Source organism: Macrobrachium nipponense, chromosome 25 (assembly GCF_015104395.2).
Source record: "Macrobrachium nipponense isolate FS-2020 chromosome 25, ASM1510439v2, whole genome shotgun sequence".
Lineage (NCBI taxonomy): Eukaryota > Metazoa > Arthropoda > Malacostraca > Decapoda > Palaemonidae > Macrobrachium > Macrobrachium nipponense.
Genome location: NC_087214.1, coordinates 65,191,367 through 65,211,186, shown reverse-complemented (window position 1 = coordinate 65,211,186; position 19,820 = coordinate 65,191,367). Strand labels below are relative to the sequence as shown.

General features: G+C 48.0%; 2 protein-coding genes across 2 annotated transcripts in view; one reads left to right on the top strand and one right to left on the bottom strand.

The window, feature by feature from the left end:
• LOC135199474 (probable deoxyhypusine synthase) overlaps nucleotides 1-18,299 on the bottom strand; it is a 55,509-nt gene extending 37,210 nt beyond the window's left edge. Inside the window, exons 1-5 of the mRNA XM_064227563.1 lie at nucleotides 18,188-18,299; nucleotides 17,866-18,005; nucleotides 17,333-17,573; nucleotides 9,680-9,872; nucleotides 9,009-9,112 (exon numbers count right to left, since the gene is read on the bottom strand). Of these exons, the coding sequence (XP_064083633.1) occupies nucleotides 9,009-9,112; nucleotides 9,680-9,872; nucleotides 17,333-17,573; nucleotides 17,866-18,005; nucleotides 18,188-18,190 (681 nt within the window). The 5' untranslated portion in view covers nucleotides 18,191-18,299. The remainder of the gene's footprint in view (nucleotides 1-9,008; nucleotides 9,113-9,679; nucleotides 9,873-17,332; nucleotides 17,574-17,865; nucleotides 18,006-18,187) is intronic.
• The window catches only part of LOC135199477 (leucine carboxyl methyltransferase 1-like), a 344,037-nt gene that overhangs the window by 241,857 nt on the left and 82,360 nt on the right, over nucleotides 1-19,820 (top strand). The window lies entirely within an intron of this gene.

Below are 19,820 nucleotides of genomic sequence, written 5' to 3'. Positions count from 1 at the left end.
TGCGAGAATCCCCGTTAATCAGAGACCTAAGTCCATGATTGTTGGGCAGAGATACGGTTCGGTAGTCAATCAAACCAGGGGAGAGAGAGACGTAACTGACCGTGCATCTCAGAGACCTAGCTGATACTGAGACTGCTTGCATCAGAGGCAGTATTCAGCAATACGCAGTAGCTCTCGGTGACTCGTCATCCTGAGTTGCCAGGTAATCCATTATTCCAACGAAGGAATGCGTTCGGCTAGAACCATCGAGCATAAAGAATACGCTCGAGCAATTATATTTCAACGAAACGGATTTCGGTAAATACAAAAGCTGATTTGGTGTTGTCATGACAATACCAAGTATCTAAAATCGAAACTGATAACTGCTGGGAGGAGGTTGCAGGCAACCCCGAGTTGCAGTTCAATTAAGATACAATTCGTCACGGTCACAAACCGTAGAGTTAACTACGGTATGCTCCTACACCCCGGACAATTCAACTGTTAAAAGATCATGTCGCGAGGGTAATATACGTAGTATATTTGTAGGTTCTGTACACGACCTCCATCCTAAATTCTTTTCCTCTCGAGGAATGAGAATAAGGATTGGAGATCGACCGCCTTCGTTCTCTAGTCAAGAGAGTGAAGGAGAAGTCTTTCCAAAAGGAAAGCTTCAAAGGTGAACAGAATACCGAAGACGATAGTTCAAGCCAAACTGGAAGTTCCCGTCCGTTCTTCTCTATTCCAGGTTAATCGCCTACTGTGAGATTACTCTTCTTTCAGGCACAGTCTTTCTTTCCAAATGCTAGAAATTACAGGAATCGAGCATAAGCGAGGTTCCCGATTATCGTGTAACAATTATCGGGGATTCTCGCTCACTTTGGACCGTGTCTCGCCTAAGTGTTTGGAGATCGTAAAAAACTCGAAACACTCTGAGTGCGCTAGAAATTCCGTAGAATTCTAAGCACTCTGCGAAACCCCCCCACCGAATTCGTCAAACGATATCGGCTGGTGGTCCTCTCGATTCCGTAGAAATCGAGCAAGGGGCAGGATCCCTCCTCAACGGACCGGGGCTTACGTCAGGTAGGACCCGAAGGTCCCCCCGGTAGCGCAGCCCTAACGTGGGATCTTACAGAGAAATCTCTGTTAGGATCCCTCCCCTTTCCATCATAGCCGTAAGGAGAGAGGGAATGGGGGAGGAATTGGATATGGCTTGCCTTCCAGCGGAACTAGCATTTGTTGGAGAAGAAAAAGGAGCAGACCATCCGCCTTGTTACAGCGATGGCCTCTCAGAGCCTGGGAAAACGTATCGTCAGGAGAAAACGTTTTCCCGAGGAGGATTACGAACTCATACTGTAGGTAAGGGTCTGCCGCCACTGTGAACGTCGTCTGGGTGGGGCTGATCGACACCTGACAGGAGAGAGCCGATACCATCCTCCGACTCATTCCAGTCCTCGTCGAGGTCGAAACCTCTCAGGAGGACCGAAGGGGTATTCAAATACGTGTCCGAAGACACGTAGAAACGTCTGCCTCTGTCGCAGTAGAGGAGGTGAAGTAGCTTGTTCGACCGGCCAGAACTGAGAGAGCCTTCTTGTCCGGAGACGAGAGACTACCTGGTTCAAACACAGGTCGGCAAGCTCCGATCGCGGCAGACCCACCGTCGATTGGGTTCCCTCTCGGGACCCCCAACACGACTCGAGCCGGAGACGTGGCTCTGCTGGTGGGAGCGGCGATCCTTCCCCGAGGTCGTTGTGCTGACGAATCAGCGCCATAACCTCGGCAAAGTTCCTCTGGATCTCGGAAGTCACAGCATCTTGCAGAGTAGGACCGTTAAGCCCTTCGAACAAGAGCATATTCCGAGAACCTTCCTCCTAAGAAGGGGGAACAGCGACAGCCCTCTCGGTCTTCTCCATCCACTTGCGCATACGTCCTGGCCGGTCCAAGAACCGTGCCTGGCACGTAGGGCGTCGTGGTTGGATCATGAGGGGCGCACCCCTCACGATCACTCCTCAATACCTCGCTCCTCCCGGTGTAACCCGGTGGTTGAAGGTACGGGAGAGGCAGACCTGACGCTCCTTCCTCGCTCGCTGGCAGAACCAGCAGGCTTGGAGGGCTGCAGGCGATCGTCAACCCACGGTGGCGATCGAGCTGCAGGCCTGGTCGAACAGTCTCGCTGTGGAGAACGGCTGGACTGAGCACAGGGCCCGCCGGCCCGATCGAGTGTCAGAAGAGCTGGTGCTGGTTGCCGTATCCGATCGCTCTCTGTGAGAGCGACGGTCAGGCGACCTGCAGGCTACACTGTCACAGTGAGACCGGTGCTTGTCCTCACGGCACGTCACGTCGCTGGTTCCAGCCGTGGCTGGCACCGGCGAAAGGGGGGACGACGATGAAGAAGATGAAGACGACGACGACGACACCTTCCTCCTCTTCTTCGTCAGCTTCCTCAGGACAGACGTAAGATCTGCTATCCAGGGCGGAGCCGGGGCTGCTGTAGCCGAAGCCACAGGGCCCGGACGCACCTGTACAGACAGACCAAAGTCTGGGGTAGTACCACCACGAACAGGGACGACGTCAGCAGGTATGGGCATCTCAGGAACAGCAGGCACAGCCAGCACAGCATCAGTAGGGACAGCCAGCGCAGCAACGGCAGGGACAGCCAGCGCAGCAAACGGCAGGGACAGCCAGCGCAGCAACTGCATTGACAGTCAGCCCAGAATCGGCAGGTACGGCAGGCAGCACCGAAACACAGGAAGTGGAGCAGCAGCCAGCAACATCCTTGGTACGGCATCCGGCAGGTCCAGGGGTGAGCTCTAGGGCAGCGGAAGTGTGGTCGCAGCAGCGCGGCAACCACGAGCGGCGGCGGCACGCCCCCCTCTCGGTACGGCGAACGGCACTTCACAGCGGCTGTAGGCAAGACTGTTACCACGTGAGGCGAGTACACCAGGTGAGGAGGGACGTCGTCACCTGGAGAGTGGTCACCACTCATGGTGACCGCAGTAGGCCCAGACATAGAACCGCAGCCCCTGGACACTAGCACGCCCTGCAAATGGAAGGACGCCCATACCTCACCAAGGTCACCCTCGTGGCAGTAGTACTGCGGAAATAACAGTAGTAGTGATTAGTGGGGGGGGTGGGGGGGGAAGTCCCCTCGAGCGGGGGGTGAGCCCACACCGAACGAGTGGAAGACCCCGAATACAATGTACATCGGGAACACCGCGCCCTCCACCCCCCCCGCCCCCGCTCGAACGGATCGGGCGAGGAGGAGGAACCCAGATAACCTCCCCCCCGAAGGGGAAGGGCAGCTGTGGGAGCTTAGCGGGGGGGGGCGGGGGGGGGGGGGGGGGGGGGGGGTGGGGGGGGGGGGGGGGGGGGGGGGGGGGGGGGGGAGGGGGGGGGGGGGGGGGGGGGGGGGGGGGGGGGGGGGGGGGGGGGGGGGGGGGGGGGGGGTGGGGGGGGGGAATCTTGTTCCCCGACCCCCGCACAGCACCCATGTACCCAACAATAATAATAAGAGCCCGAGAGCAATCGTGCCCTCGGCACCGAATGCAAGGGCATAAGGATCAATTCCCTGACTGAGCGGAACTTGAACCAAAATAAATATTGATGCAATCAATAATAAAAAGGAATAACATGAAAAAGAATCTTGCATTACGATTCACTTCACAATGAATAAGGGCTCGGAGCTGAGCGCATTTGCGCCCTCGGTACCGAGCGCAAGGGTTAAAAAGGATCCATTCCGATTTATGAAGGGAAACCTTGATTCCAATAATGAAATTGATGCAATCAAAATATTATATGAAAAATGAAAAAAAGAATACTGAGCTTGCGATTTCACTTCATACAAAATAAAAAGGGGGAAGGATCAATTCCCGGGAAATAGCGGAAACATTGATCCAAGTAAATAATGCAATCTCAATAAAATATGAAAATGAAAAAGAACTGCACTGCGATTTCACTTCATTCAATAAAAAGGGGAAAAGGATCAATTTCCGGGGTAAGAGCGGAAACTGATCCAAAATGAGTATTGCTACAAATAAAATAAACTATATGGAAAATGAAAAAGAATACTGTACATGCGATTCCACTTCCATATAGAATAAGTTTTCGTGCCGAGCGCATTCGCTCGGCAACGAGCATACAGGTCAAAAAAAAAAAAAAAATGAAAAGGCACTTACTTACGATTTTCATCTACACATTTTCAACCAAAATATAAGCTCGGAGCGAGCGCTCTCCCGCCCTCGGCACCGAGCATACACAATACGAGGATCATTTCTGGGAAAATGAATTCCCGCACTTACGCCCTTCAGTCCCGGCACTCGGGTAATCGGAGGGCGTGGAGGATCCCTCCTCAACGACCGGGGCTTACGTCAGGTAGGACCCGAAGGTCCCCCGGTAGCGCAGCTCTAACGTGGGATCTTACAGAGAAATCTCTGTAGGATCCCTCCCCTTTCCCTCGTAGCCATAAGGAAGGAAGAGGGAATGGGGGAGGAATTGGATACTGGCTCGCCTTCCCAGCGGAACTAGCAGTTGGAGAAGAAAAGGAAGCAGCCATCGCCTTACGGCGATGGCCTCTCAGAGCCTGGGAAAACGTATCGTCAGGAGAAAACGTTTTCCCGAGGAGGGTTACGAACTCATACTGTAGGTAAGGGTCTGCCGCCACTGTGAACGTCGTCTGGGTGGGGCTGATCGACACCTGACAGGAGAGGGCCGATACCGTCCTCCGACTCATTCCAGTCCTCGTCGAGATCGAAACCTCTCAGGAGGACCGAAGGGGTATTCAATACGGTGCCGAAGACACGTAGAAACGCCTCTGTCGCAGTAGAGGAGGTGAAGTAGCTTGTTCGACCGGCCAGAACTGAGAGAGCTTCTTGTCGGAGACGAGAGACTTACCTGGTTTCAACACAGTCGGCAAGAAGATCTATCGCGGCAGACCCACCGTCGATTTGGGTTCCCTCTCGGGCCCCAAAACGACTCGAGCCGAGACGTGCTCTGCTTGTGGGAGCGGCAATCCTTCCCCGGGGTCGTTGTGCTGACGAATCAGCGCCTATAACCTCGGCAAAGTTCCTCTGGATCTCGGAAGTCACAGCATCTTGCAGAGTAGGACCGTTAAGCCCTTCGAACAAGAGCATATTCCGAGAACCTTCCTCCTAAGAAGGGGGAACAGCGACAGCCCTCTCGGTTCCCTCGGTTCTCCATTCCACTTGCGCATACGTCCTGGCCGGTCCAAGAACCAGTGCCTGGCACGTTAGGGTGTCGTGGTGGGATCATGAGGGGCGCACTCCTCCCGATCACTCCTCAATACCTCGCTCCTCCCGGTGTAACCCGAGGAGGTTGAAGGTACGGGAGAGGCAGACCTGACGCTCCCTCCCTCGCTCGCTGGCAGAACCAGCAGGCTTGGAGGGCTGCAGGCGATCGTCAACCCGCGGTGGTGATCGAGCTGCAGGCCTGGTCGAACCGCCTCGCTGTGGAGAACGGCTGGACTGAGCACAGCGGCCCCGATCTTGAGTGTCAGAAGAGCTGGTTGCTGGTTGCCGTACCCGAGTCGCTCTCTGTGATGAGGCGCGGTCAGGCGACCTGCAGGCTCCACTGGTCACAGTGAAACCAGTGCTTGTCCTCACGGCCGTCACGTCGCTGTTCCAGCCGTGGCTGGCACCGGCGACGGAGAACCTCTTCCCAGCCTCAGCCCGTGGCCGGTTGTGGACCGTCACGTCCCCGGGTAGCCAGCTGGGTCGCCGCGAGAGCGAGAGCTGGTCTGGTGAGAGTTGCGTGAGCGGCTGTCACCAGTCTTGCCGCCCCGTGCCGTGAACCTGACGCTGAGCGGGTTCAGAGGTCTGGTTCCTGGCTGCACTTAAGGTCGCTGGTAGGCGACCCGTACACTCGGAACCAACCTCCCCGCGAAACGAGAGGGCCGAGAGGACCCTGATGCAGTGGCAGAAACCACTGACACCAGGCGAGGAAAGTACCGGTGTTAGCCGGTACCCCTTCTGGTCCCCGTAGTCTTCTTCCTTGCAGAAGAAGAGACGGGCCCCGCTCCCGAAGGAGCAGGAGGACCAGCGGAAGGAACCCTCCCGTCCCACCGAGGTGAGACGGGTCCGAGAAGCTCCCGAGGGAGACTTCTTAGGAGGGAGGAGGCAACCTTCTTCTTCCTCGGCTGTGAAGCCTTAGATGTCGAAGGGGAAGAGGCGGCAGCCGACGACGATGAAGAAGATGAAGACGACGACACATTCCTCCTCTCTTCGTCAGCCTTCTCAGGACAGAAATAAGATCTGCTATCCAGGGCGGAGCCGGGGCTGCTGTAGCCGAAGCCACAGGGCCCGGACGCACCTGTACAGACAGACCAAAGTCTGGGGTAGTACCACCACGAAACAGGGACGACGTCAGCGGGTATGGGCATCTCAGGAACAGCAGGCACAGCCAGCACAGCATCGGTAGGGACAGCCAGCGCAGCAACGGCAGGGACAGCCCAGAGCAGCAACAGCAGGGACAGCCAAGCGCCAGCAACCGGGGACAGGGACAGCCAAGCGCAGCAACTGCATGGACAGTCAGCCCAGAATCGGCAGGTACGGCAGGCAGCACCGGAAAACACCGGAAGTGGAGCAGCAGCCAGCAACATCCTGGTACCGGCGGCAGGTCCAGGGGCGAAAGCTCATAGGGCCAGGCGGAAGTGTTGGTCGCTGGCAGCGGGGGGGGGGGCAGGGAACTTCCCACGAGCGGCGGGCGGCACGCCCCCCTCTCAGTACGGCGAACGGCAACTTTCACAGCGGCTGTAGGGGCAAGAAACTGTTACCACGTGAGGCGAGTACACCAGGTGGGAGGGGAGGGCGTCGCACCTGGAGCGTGGTCACCACTCCATGGGTGACCGCAGTAGGCCCAGACATAGAACCGCAGCCCTGGACACTAGCACGCCCTGCAAATGGAAGGACGCCCATACCTCACCAAGGTCCACCCCGCGTGGCAGTAGCACCTGCGGAAATAACAGTAGTAGTGATTAGTGGGGGGGAGTCCCTCGCGGGGGGGGTGAGCCCCACACGAACGAGTGGAAGACCCCGAATACAATTGTATATCCGGGCATCGAGCGCCCTCCCCCGCGCTCAACGGATCGGGCGAGGAGAAGAACCCAGATAAACCTCAACCCCACCCGAAGGGGAAGGGCCATCTGTGGGAGCTGGGAGTCTCTCTCTCTCTCTCTCTCTCTCTCTCTCTCTCTCTCTCTCTCTCTCTCGTTCCCCCACCCCCGCCAGCACCCCAATGTACCCAACAATAATAATAAGAGCCCGAGAGCAATCGTGCCCTTCGGGCCCGAATGCAAGGGCATAAAAGGATCAATTTCCCTTTTTGGACTGAGCGGAACTTGAACCAAATAAAATATTGATGCAATCAATAATAAAAGGAATAAAATGAAAAAAAGAATCTTGCATTACGATTCACTTCACAACTGAATAAGGGCTCGGATCGAGCGCATTTGCGCCCTCGGTACCGAGCGCAAGGGTTAAAAGGATCCATCCCGATTATGAATGGAAACCTTGATCCATAATGAATTGATGCAATCAAAATATTTATAAGGAAATTGACAATAATATGAAAATGAAAAAGAATACTGCGCTTGCGATTTCACTTCATACAAAATAAAAAGGGGAAGGATCAATTCCCGGGAAATAGCGGAAACATTGATCCAAGTAAATAATGCAATCTCAATTAAAATATGAAAATGAAAAAAGAACTGCACTTGCGATTTCACTTCATTCAAATAAAAAAGGGGAAAGGATCAATTTCCGGGTAAGAGCGGAACTGATCCAAAATGAGTATGCTACAATCAAAATAAATATATGAAAATGAAAAAGAATACTGTACTTGCGATTCCACTTCCATACAGAATAAGTTTTCGTGCCGAGCGCATTCGCTCGGCAACGAGCAAACAGGTCAAAAAAATATAAATGAAAAGGGCACTTACTTACGATTTTCATCTACACATTTTCAACCAAAATATAAGCTCGGAGCGAGCGCTCTCCCGCCCTCGGCACCGAGCATACACAATACACTCGGGTAATCGGAGGGCGTGGAGAAACCAAGATCCTTTAATTCACAATTGAATTCATGGAAATAAAGATGAAATGATTGTACTTACAATTCAGTTTCACTAGATAAATAGAAAAAGAAAAACACAACCATGCGAAAGCAACGACGATGAAGCGGGCAGAGAGCGATGATACACGTCTACACGCCAGCAGGCCGAAAGCAAAAGTGGTTTGTTTACCTCCCAGTCGCGCGCGCGCGCCTGTCGGACAAGCAGTTAACTACCGAACCCCTTGTTCGAAAGCTTACAACCTATCCAGCTGCCGCTAGTACCTTCCTATTGTAAAAGGACCGAAGGTTTGTATGCCGTGTCGGAACAAACAGGTGTTTCCAGCACCGGCGACAGAAAAATTATGAATAGAAAATGGGAATGGTTCCTGATACCCGCCTCCCAGCGGCGGGAATGGGTACTAACCACCTGGCCGACCACTGCGTGTGCCGGAAGTTTTTGAAATTCTGTCGGACTTCAGAAAATACAGCTATATATATATCTGACAGGTAAGTTTCATTAACAAAATATAAACTATACCATATATGTAATTAAAAGCAACGACAATAAGTAAAAATTGATTTGATATTCTTGCCTTTTTAGGTACTGTAAAATTATTCTTGTGAGCCCTTGGAAAAAGAAAAAGGGTACCAAGAGAACTGTCTTGCAATAAATGAGGCCACCAAGTCAAATTAATAAACTTTTTTCACTGGGTTTCCTAAAGGAGGATTTGTTCTGAAGATGTGAATACTGAAGCAAAAGTTGGACAGTTGGTGGTGAGAAACTAATGGAATAAGAGTAATGGAAAGAATCTAATAAAAAAGGGTATTGAATCTATGCTGCAAAACACCTTTAGCATCATCTACAGGGTGCTATACAAGGACGATTATAAATATTAAATTTGCAATACAAGCATTACTATAATTTAGCAATTGAATAAAAAAAAAATATAGTTCCACTACAGACTAACCATTAGATTAGCATTACAAATATGGTGTTTGACAATTCCTCCTCCAATTATGATCATTCCTGAATTGACAGCCTTTTTGGCAAAATCATTTAATCGACGAAGATCTGAAAGGAAAAATGAGAAAGTTAATTTTGAATAAAGTTGAAAAAATTAAGCAAATGGGTATCTGAGAAAACAAGAGGAATGTTTTAAAATGGCAAAACCCAAGAACCATTTCATATGATCCTTATGAAGCTTAAAACCCAAGAACCATTTCATATGATCCTTATGAAGTTTAAAGTTGTCTATGAAATTTCATAATACCTTGTATTTTGAATAAGCACAAAGGAGAGATTAGTCAAGGGCCAATATGAAGGACTCTCAGCTTGCTGTAGACCAGTGGTTCTCAAACAATCGGTCGCAACCCAAAGTTGGGTAGCAAGATCAATTTTGAATGGTTGCAGGGACACAGGAAAATTATCACATTCTCAATTAATTTTTTCAAAATAAAGTGTATATATCACTCTACATTTTCTTTTTCTTTATTTTACTCTGGGTGGTAAAGTTACAATTAGGATCGCTCACAAAAAAGTTGAGAACCACTGCTGTAGACTAATATTATCATTAAAATTTCTGGTGAAAATTTCTACCAAAAATTCCTCAACATTTGGGTACAAATATAATTTTCTCACCTGAATTTATGTCTACAATGAGTCCAGGACTTTTTATGCCATGGAAATACATCATGTCCCCTAGACTTCCATCAGTCAATGCTGGACTAAATATCGGTATTTTATTTTTGGCAGCCCAGTAGGCAATGCTTGAAGGGTCGTTAATCTCTTTGCCAAGTCTTGTGATAATCTTTGATGGTGACCATACAACTCCCTAGATGGTGAAAGCAGAAATAAAGTTACAGTCCATTCCATTAATCTTCATAAATCCTATCACGCTTCAACGCTACTTCAATTATTCTTAAGTCCTGCAAAATGGTAAATTTCACATCTTAAAAGGATACATATTACTGGTAAATCACATCTCATAAAGTACACAGCAGCAACTTACATTTGCAAATTGGCTTGTTAAGTGGTATAAGCAATGTCCACATAAAATTTATGGGGAAAAATTTTATAGTGTGGCCCTTCGAAAAGATTATTTATGAAGACTACATGCAATTTTAATACACTTCAACATTACATCTGCTTAAAGTGATATGATGCTGCCACTATAATTTACACAACATAAAAATGATATTGTAATGATACAATTAAGTTTGTTCATACTTACCTGGCAGATATATATATAGCTGTATTTTTCCGAATCCGACAGAAATTTAAACACTTACGACACACGCAGTGGGAGTCAGGTGGTTAGTACCCATTCCCGCCGCTGGGAGGCGGGTATCAGGAACCATTCCCATTTTCTATTCATAATTTTTATTTCCACTGTCTCCTGAGGGGAGGTGGGTGGGTACTTGATTATATATATCTGCCAGGTAAGTATGAACAAACTTAATTGTATCATTACAATATCATTTTGTTCATGAAACTTACCTGTCAGATATATATATAACTGAATCCCACCTTTGGTGGTGGGAGTAGACAGAATAGATTTTAGGAAACATATATATGCAGATAATTGATATCTTGGTTCCTTACCTGTTAGCATAGCTGACTTCGTGGTTACTGCCGCGTAAGTCTGCTTGTGCTACTAGAGTTGCCAGCAAGGTAGAGACCTATAAAGCTGGTGCACTCCAGATGATCTGTCAACAGGGGCGAGACCACGACGTGACTAGACCATTGACCATACAAATGAGGGCAACGAAGTAAAACCAAACCACCTGGCGTAGCCTACCAAAAGTATCCCACTTAGACTAAGCTAATGGAAGGGAGATCCGCCGCAGGCGGTCAACCCCACAACCATAACACAAGTTAAAAACTCCCCTAAACCATTAAAGGATAGGATGAGCGCTACCTCCTGCCCCCAAAACAGTGTCTGCAGCGACGTATGGTCCGAGCGAGTAACAATTTTTCGTATGTTGCTTTCACCTCCCGCAGGTAGTGTGATGCGAACAACCGAATTGCTTCGCCAATAAGTGGCGCCCGAAAATATCTTTGATTGCCATATTTTTGTGAAAAGCCACCGAAGTAGCAATAGCCCTCAACTCGTGGGCTTTCACTTTCAGAAGCTCCATGTCACTTTCACTACACTTTTCATGGGCTTCCTTAACCGTACTTCTTAAGAAGACGCCAGTGCGTTCTTCGACATCGGAAGATCTGGTTTTTTTCACAGAGCACCACAAGTTTCTCCGAAGAACCTCTGCATGCTCTGGTTCTCTGCAAATAAAACTTGAGAGCCTGACAGGACACAGGACTCTCTCAGCTTCAGGTCCCACTAGCTCCGACAACCTTTGATCTCGAACGTCCTCGGCCAAGGGTTGGAAGGGTTCTCGTTCTTTGCTAAGAACGTAGGACTTAAGGAACAAACTGCACTATGATCCTTGAACCCAATGTGCTTGCTTATGACTTGAATTTCGCTAACCCTCTTCGCCGTCGCCAGAGCGGTTAGGAAAATGGTCTTCTTAGTAAGATTCCTAAGCGAGGCTAAATGGAGCGGTTCAAATTGACTCGACATGAGAAACTTAAGTACCACGTCTAAGTTCCACGATGGTACTTTCGGTTGGAGAACTTTCACAGTCTCAAATGATCTAATGAGATCATGAATGTCTCTATCATTCGCTAAGTCGAGTCCTCTATGCCTGAAGACCACAGAAAGCACGCTTCTGTAGCCTTTAATCGTGGGAACGGCTAGTTTCGCTTCTTTCCTAAGGTGAAGAAGGAAATCTGCTATCTGGCTCACAGAGGTTGAGGTGGAGGAAATGCCCTTCTTTCTGCACCAACTTCTAAAGACAGCCCACTTTGATTGGTAAACTGCGATTGAGGAGGGCCTCCTTGCGGTGGCAATCGCCGTTGCCACAGGTCTTGAAAAAACCCCTCGCTCTGGCCAACTTCTTGATAGTCTGAACGCAGTCAGACTCGAGAGAGGAGGTGGTACCGGTATCTCGAAGTGGGGCTGTCTGAGTAGATCTTTCTTAGGGGCAGAGTCCTTGGAAAGTCTACCAGGAAGGACATCACCTCCGTGAACCAGTCGACCGCTGGCCAGAAGGGGGCGATGAGGGTCATCCTCGCTCCTTCTGATGCAGCGAACTTCCTCATCACTTCCCCGAGGATTTTGAATGGGGGAAAAGCGTAAATGTCTAGTCCCGACCAATTCCACAGTAGGGCGTCTACTGCCACTGCTCCCGGTCCAGAACTGGGGAGCAATACAGCGGAAGTCTCTTCGTTCGGGAAGTTGCGAAAACGTCCACATGAGGACGTCCCCACAGCTTCCTAGCGCCTGGCATACTTCCTGATGAACGGGTCCATATTCCGTCGGCAGAAGCTGTCCTTGTTGACTGAGAAGGTCCGCTCGCACGTTTTCCACGCCTACCACAAATCTTGTCAGAATCGTGACGTTTTGCGACTTCGCCCAAATCAGGATATTCTTCACGATGGCGAACAGAGAAGGAGAGTGAGTTCCCCCCTGTTTCCTGAGGTATGCCAAGGCTGTGGTGTTGTCCGAGTTTATCTGAACCACTTTGTTGGAGACTTCCTCTTGGAAGAACCTTAGAGCAAGGTAAACCACTGAAAGTTCTTTTAGATTGATGTGCCAGGACACCTGTTCCCCTCTCCAGGTGCCTGACACTTCTCTCCCTCCAGTGTTGCTCCCCAACCCGTGGAGGACGCGTCGGAGAACAACACTAGGTCGGGGTTCCGAAGCTTGAGCGAAAGTCCTTCCGCAAGCTTCTTTGGATCCAACCACCATTTGAGGTGCTTTTTCACTCCTTCCCTCAAAAACAAGACCTCTTCTAGATCCTGTTTGCGTGACCAATTGCTTGAGAGGAAGAACTGAAGTGGTCGGAGGTGCAACCTTCCCAGAGAAACAAACTTCTCCAGTGAGGAAATGGTCCCCCAGGCAGACTCATCCATTCCCTCACCGAGCATGTTTCCTTCCCTAGAAAGGCTGACACTTTGTCTAAGGCACCTGAAGTTGTTTCGGCCCCTGGGAACGGAAAAGCCCGAAAAGCCACTGAGTCCATCTGAAATCCCCAGATAGACTAAATGGAATTGAGAAGGAGTCCAGATGCGACTTTTCGGAGGATTCACCAGAAGTCCCAGGGACCTAGCTAACGACAGAGTCGTGTGAATGGTCCCTTCAGAACACCGGTCTTGCGATGAGGCTCGAATAAGCCCATTCGTCTAGGTAGGAGAGAAGGATCCTTTATTTCCCGCTTGGGGCCGCAAGATGGAGCCACCTCGCAACGTTCTTCATAAGAACGGTGAACACCATCGGCGCCGTGCTGAGACCGAAGCAGAGTGCCCTGAATTGGAAAACCTTCCCTTTCAGGACAAACCGCAGGTATTTTTCTTGATCGGGGATGGATGGGGACGTGAAAGTATGCGTCCTGAGGTCTAAAGAGACCATCCAATCCCCCGGTCTTAAGGCTGCAAGCACGGATTGAGGTGTCTCCATCTTGAACTTCTGCTTGGTAACGAAGCGATTTAGACTGCTGACATCCAGAACACGGGGCCACCCCCCCCCTAGACTGCTTCCGGCACTAGGAACAGACGGTTGTAAAACCAACCCCGGAGAACTCTGTCGAACGACCTGTTTTCCAGCCGCCTGCTTCTCGATCATTTGGATCTTAAGTTTGATCGTGAAGCCACTTTTCTGCTTTTTCCCCTCCCGATACGAAGGAAGGGACATATCCTTTGGTTTGGGTCCGAAGACCAGCCGGGGGTAACATCAGGAAAGGAATTCTGTACCCCTTCTTGGACGATGTTCCCGGAGACCAGCGCGTCGGCACCTCTCTCTCCCATGCTCTCGCGAAATGTAGAAGTCTGGCTCCTACCGGTGGCTGAAGGACTTCCCTCTCACTCTTGCTCTTGGAAGGAGCGGGAGTCTTGCCTCTGAAAGAGCCTCTTCCTCAAGGGGCTGGCTTCGAGGAAGAAGCAGATCGAAAGGGCTTCGATTTCTTCAAAGCAGAGGACCCAGAAGACGAAGTAGTTGTAGGCTTCCTAGAAGACTGTGCCAGAAGGTCTTGGGTTGCTTTCTCCTGGAGACTGGCAGCTATGTCCTTTACCATAGACTGGGGGAAAGATGTTCTGAGAAAGGAGCGAAAAGAAGATCCGCTTTTTGCGCTGGTGAGACCGACTTTGCAGTACAATTGCAAAAAATGTGCTCTCTTCTTAAAGCAGTCCGTGCTGAAATGAGCAGCCAATTCCTCAGAACCATCTCTGGACGGCCTTGTCCATGCAAGACAATACACTGGACAGCTCCCCCCAGACTGGATATGGAATCAGAACTCCTGGGACCTGGCATCCAATACTCCTAGGGCACCAGTCAAGAAAATTAAAGACCTCTAGTCCTGAAGAGGCCTTTAAGGTGAAAGTCTAACTCACTATGCATCCAAGAGACCTTTCAGAGGAAGACAGAAAAGATCTTCTGGCAGCATCCACAATACTACCAAAGTCTCCTTGAGCTGAGGCTGGAAGCTTAACTCCGACGTTTTCTCCGTCTCATACCCACATACCAGCTTTGCCACAAAGTCTTGAAGGTGGTAAAGCGAAAGAAAGTCGTTGCCTGAAGCTTTCCTCTTTTCCATCCAATCATGGACCTTTCGAAAAGCTTGCTTCGTAGAAAGCGACTTCTTCATTTTCACAAAGCCCGAGATCTTAGTAGCTTTGGATGACGAAAACTGGAGCTTCAGGTTGGAAAGTGTCTGCAAAGACTGACTGTAGCAACGAGTCAAACCTTGTAGTCCGTCGAAACTGGAGCCAACTGCTGTCTTCGTCCACTTCGACGAAAGCGTCACTAATTTCCTCTTCAGACACTGGAGAAGTCGGAGGAAGTAAGGAAGAGTCACGAGCTTTCTCAAAAGAGAAAGAGCAGCGAACCGGAAGAGTTCCCGCTTGCGCTTGCGGAGGTGGTAAACTGACGTCCGTAGGCGCGCGCTTGGCGTCCGAAGCCAATCTACTGGCGCCGACTGAAGCGCGCTCGACAGCAACAGGTGTACACCTGGCGTCCACTGACGCGCGCTGAGCGTCCACTGGCGCGCGCCGAGCGTCCACTAAAACGCGCTGAGCGTCCACTGGCGCTCGCTTACCTTGCACCGAATCACGCTCGGCGTCCACTAAAGCGCGCTTGACTTTCACAGAAGCGCGCTCGGCATCTAAAGAAACGCGCTTCTTATCAACAAGTTTCGTAGCAGCGGAAACAACTGCTTCACGAGAGCAAGAAACGAATTTCTCGCCTCCTCTAGAAAGTTGCTGGGGAGCAGAACGAACTCTAGAGGGAGACTCAAACGGAGAGAGAGACGAGCGAGGAGAGGGAGAGGGAGAACGCCTCGACCTCTTCACAGGAAGATTGTCATCCTTCTTACGGCGACGTGGAACAGTCTCTCTCGAAGAAAAAACATCTCGAAGTTGCTGCTGAAGAGACTGGAGAATCTTGCTTGTAGGTGAAGCCTCCTTTCTGGGGAGGGGCTGATCCTGTGAGCAGCGAGTGGCGAATGGGGACGCCTTCTTCCTACTCCCAGGAAACCCGCCACTTCACGCACCTTAGAGCGGACTGCGGCGCTCGAAGAAACATCTAGGAAAGACTCCGCCTCCGAAATAAAATCCTTACGCTTCTTCTGCAGAGGAAAAGCAGCAAAATGCACTATCAGGCGACGAGCAAAGTTCCGGAGAACAAACTTGGACGTGAAGCGTCCCGAACTCGAGCCGTCCTTTTCAGCGGACGTGATGCGGTATGAGAGCTCCACCCCTTGCGCGGGGAGGAAGCTTCAGAAGAAGAAAAGCACTCCTTGAGCAAGACGTGCACGCGCACGCTCCTTGGCAGTCTGGGTAGGTTCGTCAGAAGCTGCCGAAGGCACGCCAGATCGGTGGGGGTTCCTCGTAACCCTCCTTCAACTTTCGAACATTGCTCTCTCCCCGTAATCTGGGAGTCAAGCAGAGGTCTAGGTCTAGAGCGGAATGAGGCGATCTGACGCACCCTCCACTACACAAGGGGCACTTTCACTGCACTTCTCTTCACTTTTGCTCTCCAGAGCTAACACTTTTGATTCTAAGTTACGAATCGATTCAAGAAATTAGCGATAAAGTATTACCTTCTACCGACACTGTTTCAGGGGCCGGAGCACACTACAGGGGTAGGAGCATAATCTACAGAAGGATGGGGTTAGCAGGAGAATCATTAAAATCTTGCCTACCTGAAACACTCCTGGAGGAAGACCTCCTTAACCTATCTCGCTCAAGTTTCTTAAGATAGGTTTCATACGCCTTCCATTCCGACTCTGTTAATCTTTCACACTCCTTACGACGACTTTCAAACGTACATTCATTCCCCCTGCAAACCTTACAAACAGAATGTGGGTCTACTGAAGCTTTCAGTAGCCTACCTCTACATTCGGACATAGAACAAAATCTAGCGCTAGCAGAACTAGACCCTGACATCTTGATCAAAGAAAAATCAATACCAAATTCAAATCAATCCAAAGTCAATGTGTGCCAAGCCAACCCCGATCAAACTCAAGATACAAAGAAAAAACCAAAAGGGATACTCAAGTAGCTAGTAAGTTTCCAAATCTGGACGGAGGTGCTGCAAACAGGTGTTTTCAGCACCGGCGACAGAAAATTATGAATAGAAAATGGGGAATGAAAATTTCCTGATACCCGCCTCCCAGCGGCGGGAATGGGTACTAACCACCTGACTCCCACTGCGTGTGTCGTAAGTGTTTAAATTTCTGTCGGATTCGGAAAAATACAGCTATATATATATCTGACAGGTAAGTTTCATGAACAAAACTAAAAACTTCTCACTAATTCAATGTGTGGCAATCTCAACCTGCGTATTTCCTTTCCTTTACAATACCAAGACAAAAGATTGGAAATACAGTGCTCCCAACTTTTTCGCAGGGATCGATTCCAGAACCTACAGCGGAAATGCAAAATCTTCAAAAAGGCTATAACTGCTTATAACTACCAAATACCCTCTACAAAAAAAAGTGAATTGGTAATAACTTTAGAGATACAGTCCACAGAAAAATGTGCTAATTGATGGCAGTTCCCATGTAAAAGTTTAAGATATGTTCCACAAAAATCCTTGAGATAGTGAAGTGCGAAAAAGTGGGGATCCACTATACTCTAAAAGGGCACCACATTCTAGTTACGAAGCACGACGACAAACTGTGGGAAATAATAATAAAACTCACAGTAGTCAGCTGTAATAATTGTCACTGACAACCATACCTGATTTTGCTGTTCTTCTAACATAGCATCTAGAATTGGCATAACCCAGTCTTCAAACTTGCAGTAATTATTGTTAGGCACTAAGAGATTGCCTATTCTATTGATCCCTTTCAACCTAAGCGATTTTCCTTTGAGATAAAAGTCTCCCAGATATGTTGGTGCTAGGCACTTGATAAGGTCTTCTTCCACACCACCTGCTGTTGTTACTAAGCAGTCAACAAGGTTGTGCTCGACTAGGAATCTGTACAGAGAGAAGGGGGGCAAAGCTTAGAGGGAAAGCAATCGTAATCCCAGTTCAGTTTTGATACTGTATGGCTATTCCATTACATATTTGGAAATTAAAATTCTCAACTCTCACATGGATGGCCTGTCTGGATATATAAAAACATGTTTCCTCCCCAGATACTTCAAGCTCCACTATCAATTACTGTTCACTAACAATACTACATTTACAACATACAATATTTAAAGTGAATCTAAGAAAACAATGTCTGGGTAAAGCAAATAGACTCAAATCTGTATATAAAACTCACCTAATACTTTCTCGTACACCACAGGACACCATATTAGATGTATAGCCTAAAAATATTGTGCAATTTTTCCTTGTTCTGGTAAATTCATCTTCGCCAATGTCTGAATGACCCTCGGGTAAGGGCATCTCTCTACACGCTACCTGTAAAATTCATCATTCTTGTATTTCACCTGAATAACATCAGTTTTCCGGCAGACTGAATGAAAAGATGAATCAACTTTCCAAAGAAAATGATCTCACTGATTACTTACATCCATGCTTTAAAAAAATAATATTTTACCATGTATGTCACATAAGAGGCAAAACAAATCATAAAACTATACCATTCGATTAATTTCTTCTACTGCGCAACCAAAGCTAGTAGCCTGAAACCCTGAGCATTTGTAGGACTGGAAAAGTTTATGGTAGTCGATACCATTGTTGAAGTCATAACCTGAAACATGATAACAGTTACATATTTCTTAAAGACATTCACCCACAAGATATGCTTTCAAATGAGGTGAAGGAGATATGCTAAGAGAAGAACAACAAGCACTAGTATATTACAACAAGTCCAAACTCTTTGATAGTGATATGTTAACTGTTGTTGTACATACAGTGGTACCTCGACAAACGAAAGGCTCAACTTATGAAAAACTCGAGATACGAAAGCAAATATGAAAAATTTTACAGCTCTACATACGAAAAGTTTTCAAGATACGAAAGGTTGTTGCGGTACAGTCCTGAGATTCACCCGGTCCACTGAAAACAATTTTAAAACTCCCGCGCCGCCAACTGAGTAAACTCGCCACCATCCTCCCGCTCTCCCATTGGTTCCTGATGCTAGTCACCCAATAAGATCCTGCTCTCCTATTGGTCAGCATCTAACCCTTGTGCTTTAAGTATTCTATTGGTAAAAGGATGCTGTAAATTAAAAAACTTATTCATGCAATACATTTAATAAAAAAAAAAATAGGTAAAGATAGAATGATAGAATAGAGAATAGAAATAAATGGTTATTATACTGTTTGGTAGTTTCAGTAGTTGAAGAGAGATAATGAAAATTTATGGCTTACTGTGTAAAGTGATTGCTTGGTGATCGTTCGATACTCGTAAGTGCTGGATGTTGTAAACAGAAGTTTGGAAGCTTTTTTTTGTTTGTTTATTATAATTAATGGTTACTTAATAATTATTTGAAATTAGTACATGCAATACATTTAATAAAAAAATTGTGAATTAGATATCATAAAATATAAAATAAATCAGACTGCCAACAAATACGTATTTTGTAGAATTCTTCTTCTGTTTTAATATTACGTTACGTATATGTTTCACTATAGCTGTCAGTAACTCGGTATCTCCATTAGGTAAAGATAGAATAAAGAATAGAAATGAATGTTTATGATACTGTTTGGTAGTTTCATCAGTTGAAGAGAGATACTAATGAAAATTTATGGCTTACTGTGTCCTAGGAAAAGTGATTGCTTGGCGTTCGTTCGGTACTCGTAAGAGCTGAATGTAAACAATCGATTGGAAGTTTTTTTTTTTTTGTGTATTATAGTTAATGATTAATTAATAATTATTTGAAATGAGTACATACTGATTATTTATACATTTTATTGGCATATTCTAAGCTTTTAGCTTCTTAGGTTTAGATGTCAGAATCATAGACTAGGCTACAGTAGCAACCACTAACATAGGCTAGGCTTATTGCTAAGGGACATATGCTAAAGTCCTAATATATACAGTAAAAATGGGGTTGAACATTACATGCAGTTGAATATTACTCAAGTATGTACATTATTTTGCCTTTTTGGAGTCATATTTCTTCCGTCGGATCGGCGTCGTAACCCTAGAATACGTGTTGTAGGCCTGGAAATATAATTTACTGGGGTGTTTTTGGAGGGCTTGGAACGGATTAGCCATTTTACATGTAAAATGTGGTCCAAGATACGAAAACCTCATGATATGAAGGGC